The 9321-nt window shown below is 53.1% G+C and overlaps 1 protein-coding gene across 1 annotated transcript in view; it reads right to left on the bottom strand.

The window, feature by feature from the left end:
• Positions 1 to 1250: 1250 nt before the first annotated feature.
• WLS (Wnt ligand secretion mediator) overlaps positions 1251 to 9321 on the bottom strand; it is a 28755-nt gene continuing 20684 nt past the window's right edge. Inside the window, exons 10-12 of the mRNA XM_084211345.1 lie at positions 8771 to 8854; positions 7140 to 7293; positions 1251 to 3483 (exon numbers count right to left, since the gene is read on the bottom strand). Coding sequence (XP_084067471.1) covers positions 3374 to 3483; positions 7140 to 7293; positions 8771 to 8854 — 348 coding nt within the window. The 3' untranslated portion in view covers positions 1251 to 3373. The remainder of the gene's footprint in view (positions 3484 to 7139; positions 7294 to 8770; positions 8855 to 9321) is intronic.

Here is a 9321-nt window from a genome sequence, read left to right as displayed (position 1 = left end):
AAATCCCAGAAAAAGCTTCGGGCTGCAGGGTTTGGGGTGGGACAGGGGACGCCCTTCAGTGTCCCACAACATATGAATTGTTTGGGGCTGCTGGAAGTGGGTTTAAACCCCGGCAGCTGCCTCTGCCCAGCCAGCGCTGACAGTCTCAGGTGGCTTTTCCCATCCCTGCCTGTTCTCGTAGCGTCCCTGCGCAGCGGCCAGACACACCTAGCTCCCGGGACAGCCCGGACCCCGAGCAGCACCGTGCAGGCAATCGTGGCTCCCTGACATCACCAAATTCCCACATTTCGTTGCCGAAGGATCGCTGGTGTGTGCTCAGTCCAGCCGGAGCCGGGTTCTGGTGGCAGCAGGTGGCAGCAGAGCCCTGCCAGGGCAGGATGCGCCCGGGAAAGGAGCGTGTGCGAGGGGGTGGCGGTGCTACAGGCACTGAAATCTCATTTATTCGCTCTTTTGACGCTCCTTAGGTCCCAAAGAGCTGCACTGCCTGTGGCCTGGCTGGAACCAGCACAGACTGCAGCGGGAACGGAGCCACGGGCTCTGCCTAAAGCTCACACCCGGGCCCTCCCTCAGGTGCTGTTTTATCAGGGCAGCCCCTCCTGCAAGGAAACTTCAGGCTCTTGGTACTGAACTTCGTCTGTTTTCATCAAATTTTCCACTCCTGCCTGAGTGCAAGTCAAGAATTATGGCATTATTTAGGTTGGAAAAGCCCTCTCAGACCACTGAGTCCAGTCATTCCCACAGCACTGCCAAGGCCACCACTGCCCTGTGTCCCCAAGTGCCACAGCCACACGCCTTTCAAATCTCTCCAGGGATAGGGACTCCACCCCTGCCCTGGGCAGCTGTGCCAAGGCTGGACAACTCTTTCCATGAAAAAATTTCCCAAATTCCAAGATTAAACCTCCCCTGGTATGGCCTGAGGCTGTTTCCTGTTGATCCTGTCACTTGTTCCCTGGGAGAGGACACCAACACTTTTTAAAAATTTCTTTTCCCTGGATTATAGACAGCAAGGCAACATGGGGAGAGCAGGCTCCAAGCAGTGGGCAGCAGCACCTTGAAATATGGCAGCAGATGGAGGGCGATGCCCAAATCAACACTGCAGTGGGGTGATGGCCAACACACAAAGGTCACAGCACAGCTGTGGCAACTCCAGGGCTGGCAAGCAGGGATAGGAAGGAAAACCCTCCCGGGTTGTTCAGCCTGGAGAAGAAAAAGCACCGGGGAGATCTTCAGAGCCCCTTCCCATAATTAAAGGGGCTCTGGGAGAGCAGGAGAGGGATTTTGGATGAGGGTCTGGAAAGACAGGACAAGGTGGAATGGCTTCCCACTGCCAGAGGAGATTGGAGATGAGAAATTCCAACGACAAATCCACAATATTGTATATTTTATTTAAATTAACAAAACTACATGTTTTCCAGATTGCTTAAAGCATTCTGTAAAAATGAACTCAACCTAAACAAAAAAAAAAAAGGATATATTTTAATAAGACCCAGGGACTATTTCTGAGACATATGAGTTGGGCTGAGAAATGAAGAAATAAAAAACCCACACACGCACACACACGCGCCCCGTAAACAAACTGTTAGTGTTTGACACAGAATTTGGTTTGAAAGCTGCAGCTCCCCATTCGAGGGGAGCCTTTACAAAACACAATGCTATAGTCTAAGCTGGAAAAGAACCCATGGACACAGCTATGGGAACAACATAAATATCACGTAAGAACCCAAGGGAAAAGGGATGGTAAAGTTGCAAAGTCGAGTGTTCAGCTGGGAACGTTCCGGGGTTGCAGGGATGTGCGTCAATTTAATTCACTTCTAATGGAGTAGCTACTACAGTAGGAACGCTGCTTGGACCTGCTTGGCCTCCAGGGGCAGGGGAAGCTGGGCATCCTGGGGAGGGCAAACACAACAAACAGAATTGCTTTAAGAAAATCCAGTAGGAGCTGCAATGAACACACAGGGAGCAGGCCTTTGGCAGGGGGGTCTGCCCGGTGTGACATATGATGGTGCCCAGCAATCAAACCCATGCAAGGTGATTTTGTGGTGCCATCCCCTCTTTTTTCATAGTATTGAGCTTTAATAAATTGATGAGGGTAAATGAATAAATTCTGGGGTGGGAATTGTTATGGTACCGGGAATCGTGATGGTACCTGGGCTGACAGGAATGCGTTTCCCCTCTCTGCCTCCCCTATAACGCTTCAGCAACACACAGCAGCAGCAGATTCTTATCTTGTGGGGCCGGAACTGGGAGGGTGAGTTGGATGTTACCAGCAGCTAACAGACGTTTGCTCCTGCCTGCTCACGGGGCTCTCGGGATGCTCCAGGCCATGGAAGGTGTGCCCTGAGCAGCACAGACCCTTCCACACCTTCCACTTTGAACTGGGCTCAGCAGGGCTCAGCTCCAGCCTCCACACCGGATCAATTCCCATTCCCCTGTCTTTGCCAAAGGCCTCCCAGCATGGGGCTGAGCGAGGTGCCTGTGTCTGCTCTGGGAAAGCAAAGATCCACATTATTGCATGACCAGCGGATCCTTTCAAGTCCTTAATCCCTGGAAGAATCCAGCTCTGCTCCAGCCTGGCAGCGCACAGAGCGAGACTGCCCAGCTCCCAGGGACGCACTGTAACAAAAGGGGAAGGTGGAGGAAGCCACAAAAGCACGGGAAGCCAAAGGGACTGAGAACAGGGAGGAGCTGGCTGTGGGATCAGCCAGCTGGGAACTTGGGTCAGGAGTGCTCTGTTCTGCAACTCAGCTCAGCATCCAGGCTGGCCATTCCCTCTATCCAGCAAACAGCTGTAAAACCTGCTGAGAAAGCAGCTGCAGCTTCTACTAAAGCCTTACTAACAGCCTGCTCCTCTCCCAGCTGTGCTTCATCCAGAGTGGCTACAAGGCTGCCCCAAAGACTCAGACAAGGGTCAGTACAGCTACAGTGGTGGAATTAAATGCTTTTACAACAAGGCTCCCCCCCGCAACCAACACCTTGTGTAAGTTACACACAGGAGCAAACCCAGAGTACTGAGCACATGCTCCTGCCCGAGCTCCCTGCAGCAGCTTTATGCACCAGCACACCCAGCAAACTCAAACCAGCCCCACGGCAGCTCTGCCCGGCCCCACATCCGCACCTGCGACTTTGCAACCTCAGTGCCCTTCCAGCAGGGTTTTACGTGCCCGAGTGTAACACAGTATACACAGCCCTCCCCCCAGGAATAACTACACCTTAGTAAAGAGTTACGAATGTTCTGCTCGCTGTCGCTGCTCTGTGAATGCACCAGGGACGGGGTGCTCGAGGAGCAGATGTGGCCAGAGGGGTCTCCAGCCAGAGGGACTCGTGTGTCCTCTGCTCCCCACCCCAGGCCGGTCCCTGCTGAGGCACCTCCGTGTCACTCCTGAGCCTCCTTCCGAGCCAGCTTGTACACCTCCGTGGGCCCGTCCACGTGGGTGATGGTGGTGGTGAGCTGCAGCTCCTCCCCGCTGTTCACCCCCAGGTCACCTGAGAAACAAAGGTGTTCCATCAGTGCGGTCTCACAATAAAATGTGGGACTATTCCAAAGGAAAAGATCTACTTTATTCCCTCCAGACTTTCAGCTGCCTAAGCCATGGACCAGCGACTTTCCCCCCCCCCCCCCCATAAATTATTTAATTTACAGCTATTTAAATGGAGGCACAAGAAACACATTGAGGGGCCGTAGCATGTCCAGAGAAGGGAATGGAGCTGGGGAAGGGGCTGGAGCCCCAGGAGTGGCTGAGGGAGCTGGGAAAGGGGCTCAGCCTGGAAAAAAGGAGGCTCAGGCAGAACCATCTGGCTCAGCACAGCTCCCTGACAGGAGGGTCTATTTTCTCCACTCCTCACCCCTCATCTGAGCCACACAGTTCCTTCTGGGCAATGCTAAAAGGCACCCTGAAGGCTCTAGCCAGCCTTGGCTAAAGTCAAACCTGTCTAACTCAGCCATTAATTCAAATGCCAGCTTGGAAACCTGTGACAGTGATCACAGGGGTCCCAGGATGAGGGAAGAGATGAGAAAGTTGCCTCCATGTTCAGAAGGCTGATTTATTATTTTATGATATATATATTATATTAAAAACTATACTAAAAGAATAGAAGAAGGATTTCATCAGAAGGCTGGCTAAGAATAGAAAAGGAATGAATAACAAAGGTTTGTCTCTGACCAAGACAGTCTGGACAGCCGGACTGCAATTGGCCATTAATTAGAAACAACCACGTGAGACCCATCCCAGATCCACCCGTTGCACTGCACAGCAGCAAACAATCATTGCTCACATTTTGTTCCTGAGGCCTCTCAGCTTCTCAGGAGGAAAAACCCTAAGGAAAGGATTTTTCATAAAATATCATGGCTACATTTCACCTTTTTTATTTTAATAAATTAAAAAGAAAGGTGTTTGTAAGTTTGTCTGCTGGGCCCATGCAGAGGAAAGAACAAACACCTGAGAGGTTTATTTTTTTGCCAATCAAAACCTCCATTAAGTGCTGATGTGGAATGAACAGGAGATTCTTCACCTGCAAAACAACAAATTCCATCACATCACCAAACAATCGTCCAATATAAAAAAATGCAAAAACAATGCAAAGAAAGTTCATTGCTTCAAGTCCAAACAGCTGAGTTTCAGGAGAAAGTCCATGGACTGATGATGTTCCTGTTTGACATCTCTGAAAGTCCCTTTTGGTCCTGAAACAGGACTGTGGAATCCTGAAACAAAGAACTGCTGAAGAAAATCATCAACAGTTATCAAAAATCCATTGACAGTTATCAAACAATTTTGAGAAAATTTCTGAAATGTCTTGGCCACAGCCCTTATGGCTTTTCAATGCTTTGAGCTGCTAGCTTTTTCAACATTTTTTTTTTTTTTGTCCAAAAGAGCAGCAGCAGAGAGGAGCCTCTGAGGCCCTGCGGGGGCCCTGGCCCTCGTGGAAGGATCAGGGATCCCAGACCTGGCCCACAGAACGGTGGCCCAGGCTCTGACGGGGGAAGCGAAGCCCCCAAACCCAGCAGCCGGCCGGGCGGAGGCCCTGGCCCAGGGAGCCGAGCCAGACGGCCCAGAGCCGGCCCATGGAGCGGGCTCTGTGTTCTCACAACCTGGCACCCTGCTGCCAGTGCAGCGCGAGTGACCGAACGCTTGGTCCCCCCTGAACCGCTGCAGACCAGCAGCTGGGGAAGAGAAGCTTTCCCAAGTATTTTCACCTCGGGACTGGGGATGTCTTTTCCCCACAGCAAGCAAGCGATGCTCGCTTTCCACTGTTTCTCTTGCCTCTGCAATGCAAATGCGAAAGGTGTTCCTCCTTTCTGCCCCTCGCTACCAACCCTGCCCACTCTGGGCTGGGGACCAGAGGCAGAACTTTCGGGATCCACCTCCCCCACGCCGCTGGGGCGCGCGGGGGGAGTCAGGCATTCCAAACGCCAACGGGAATCTCCCAACCAGACCCGAACCGGCCCGCGAAAAACGCTGAGCTTGAACACGGGCAGGCGGGCTGTGCCCGCAACCAGCTGGCGAGCCACGCCTGCCCCACGGAGGGAAGGCTGGCGTCCCCTTCCCCTGTCCCAGCTCGGGACAGCCCGAAAAACTCGGCGGGGAGGTCGGGCTGATCGCAGGTGCCGCGGCAGCCGCCGCTGCGGGCGGTGGGGCCGCGGGCGGCTCCGATGATGGCTCCGCGGGCTCGGCGCCACCGCCAGCATCTTCCTGAACTGGTGCCGGCTCGGCGGAAGGCGGCAGAACCACCGTGGGGGCCGGTGCGGGCAGCGAGGCCGGAGGGAGTGCCTCCCCCTCCGGGCTGGAGGCAGCCGCGTCTTCTCCGGGTTCTGGAAGCTGCAGTGCGGGTGCAGACAGCAAAGCCGGAGGAGCCGACTCGGGAGACGGCGGGACGGGCGGCGGGGGCGGTGCCGGTGCCGCTTGCTGGCCGCTGTTCTCAGCTTCAACCGGATAACTGCGAGGAAGTCCAAATCCCTGGTACAAAGCATCCTCGAAAACCAACTCCATGCATTCCCATATGTCCGAATCAAGGGAATACAGCACATCCGTGAAAAAGCCATAGTATTTTGCCCATCAGAAAAACTCAGAGAAATGTCTCTTCACCATAGGAACTCTGTATTCATGACCCCATTTCCACCAGATGCCAATAATTTTCTCCTCTGAGGAAGACAATGGAACCTCCGTCTCCGTAGGCACCCTCTGCCACATCCCAGCCCACCTTGCATGAAGGGCAGCATTTTCAGGAAGGGAAGAGTTAACAGTACCATGCGACAGTGTCCTCTGGGCTTCAGCAGGCTGCTCTGTGCTTATGGACATCTTGTCTGGGAGACTTTTCAAAAGGTTCTCTCTCTCTGTGGTCAGCCTTGGCTGTGAACTCTGCCCAAATTCAGCATCTTCGGTTCTTCAGCTCCAGGCTAGAAGCCACTTCTGTGGTCACTTGTGTAGTGACCATCAATGCCACACACTCGGGGTTTACCCAAATGCAGCAATGCTCCTCTGGGGACTCACCAAAAAGAGGAATTTTTCTTCACTCAGGGTCAGCAAATTGTGCAAACTCTTCATCACTTGGAGTCCAATTGTGATGGTTTCTTCACTCAGAGTACCATTTGTGTCAGTTCTTTCCTCGTCAGGTCACCATTTGTGACAGTGATCACAGGGATCCCAAGATGAGGGAAGAGATGAGAAAGTTGACTCCATGTTCAGAAGGCTGATTTATTATTTTATGATATATATATTATATTAAAAACTATACTAAAAGAATAGAAGGAAGGATTTCATCAGAAGGCTTAGCTAAGAATAGAAAAGGAATGAATAACAAAGGTTTGTCTCTGACCAAGACAGTCTGGACAGCCGGACTGGGATTGGCCATTTATTAGAAACAACCACGTGAGACCCATCCCAGATCCACCTGTTGCACTGCACAGCAGCAAACAATCATTGCTCACATTTTGTTCCTGAGGCCTCTCATCTTCTCAGGAGGAAAAACACTAAGGAAAGAATTTTCATAAAATATCATGGCTACAGAAACCCAAACCATCATTTGCAAAATTTTTAAGGTGCTGAGTGTGCACTTGGACCAAAAAAAAAAAGGCACAGAAGGCACCCCCTACTTTGTGCCTCTTTGTCCCCTTGAGAGCCCTCAGGTCACCTGGGGACATTTACCATTGGACTGGTCTTCGCCGTAGTTCTTGTGGGATGGCGCGTACAGGAACATGAGGGCGAACACGTAGAGATTCCACATCCCGTAGATGCCGGTGAAGAAGGCGCTGTTCACCTGGATCGTGATGTCCCCCCACTTCCAGTGGCCTTCTGTCACCTGTCCAGGGAAAACAGACACAGGCATCAGGAAGAGCAAATTCCATAAAGACACAGCCTTGGAGTACATCAGTGAGAACAGCATCAATTCGACAGGACGGAGGAAATGGAGTGTAACAGGTTCAGTGAGGCAGAAGTCAGGCTGGGATTCTCCTCTTCAGACTCAGTCTGCAGGGACAAAATGCTCCTGACAAAGCGATTCCCTCAGGACTTCTTCAGCTCTGATGTCTCATTTACTGTGACCGAACCGCTGCGCTCTGTGATACCCCTGCCACAAGCATGTGCTCAGCACAGATTGACACACAAAGGGCACTACCTGGGGACACCACTGGCATCCCTAAACATCCACCTGCTAAAAACAGACCTTTTATAGCAGGAAAACCAGCGTGAATAATGGGGGAATTGATGTGCTGAGCACGGCTGGCTGAGGAGGGGCCAGGCTGACAGCACCAACCTGCCACATGCTGAGGGCTGCCAACATCCATGAAAATATCATCAATATTAATATTCTTTGAAGATACACAGACTGCTCAGGCTGCAATGTTGCTTTCTGTTAAAGAACAACATACAGGCCAAGAAGAAAACTACAGTAGCTTAAAGAGATCCATGGAGATGCTCTGAGGGCTGGAGCCCCTCTGCCATGGTGCCAGGCTGGGAGAGCTGGGGGTGCTCACCTGGAGAGGCAAAAGATGCAGGGAGAGCTCAGAGCCCTTCCAGGGCTTAAAAGGGCTCCAGGAGAGCTGGAGAGGGACTGGGGACATGGCCTGGAGGGACAGGACACAGGGAATGGCTTCCCACTGACAGAGGGCAGGAATGGATGTGATATTGAAAGGAATTGTTCCCTGTGAGGGTGGGCAGGCCCTGGCACAGGGTGCCCAGAGCAGCTGTGGCTGCCCCTGGATCCCTGGCAGTGCCCAAGGCCAGGCTGGATGGGGCTGGGAGCAGCCTGGGCCAGTGGGAGGTGCCCCTGCCCATGGGATGGGCTTCAAGGTCCTTCCAGCCCAAGCCAGTCTGTGACTCCATGATTCAAGCAGTGATAAAAACTCATTCGTACAGAGGTGACACGGGAGCTCAGGGCAAATGGGTACAGCTGCTGCTGGGCACAGCAGGGCTGCAGTCAGCCCAGGGAAGGTTGGACGCTGTCACGTCTCTGTGGGCCCACAAAGCCACCCGAGTGTTTCAGCGTGAACAGAACATTTTCCTCTCGCTGAGTTCTCAGAAATGACTGAAGCCTCTTGGCCGATTTCCGCACGGCGCGGCCCCAACCCTCCCCGGGAGCCAAGGGCCTCTGTGCCAGCTCCAGCCTCAGCAACTGCATGGCAGAGCTTCAAATAAACCAAAACTACTTCTTCAAAAGCAGCTTGTTATCAAACGTGCTCAGAACAGGCCAGTCCTGTCTGACCAGCAGCGAGCGGTGTCGGGAGCGGCTGGGAAGCGGCGGCTGAGGCTCTGCCGGGGAGCCCAGGGCCATCCCTCACCTGGCTCACGATGAAGAAGATGACGGTCATGGCTGCACAGGCCAGGGTGATGAGCATCAGGAACTTGAACCTAAAAATCAGCCCCTGTTTAGAGAGAAATGTCACTGGTCACATTAACAGAATCCACAAAACCCATTTTTGGTTTTAGGATAGACAAGACACGAGGATAAAAAATAAAAAATAAAACAAGGGTCCAACCCACGAAACCCCAAAGCAAAACAACCTCCACCCACTCCTGTGCCGCGCTCAGCACAGCCCATATCCTCCGCTCCCCACACGTCTGCGCTGCTGCCGGAAGCTCCGCGCGGGGTGGGCACGTCTGGACAGCGCTGCCTTTCCATGACATTTGCCCGCTGCCTGATTGAGCAGCAGTTAATTGAGTGGAAGAGGTGGCACGCCGGGCTGCAGGGGGGACGGCCCGACAGCTCACGGCTCTTGTAAAACAAACACGAGGTGGGGTCGGTGCCCCAGCGTGGGCTCGGGGTCTCACCACACTCATCCTCACCCCCAGCCCGGCTGGGAGGGAGCTGCAGCAATTCCGATGTCTGGAA

Source organism: Fringilla coelebs, assembly GCF_963513975.1.
Source record: "Fringilla coelebs genome assembly, chromosome: 9".
NCBI lineage: Eukaryota > Metazoa > Chordata > Aves > Passeriformes > Fringillidae > Fringilla > Fringilla coelebs.
The sequence above is the reverse complement of the archived record's forward strand: the minus strand, read 5'-3'. Positions and strand labels throughout refer to the sequence as shown.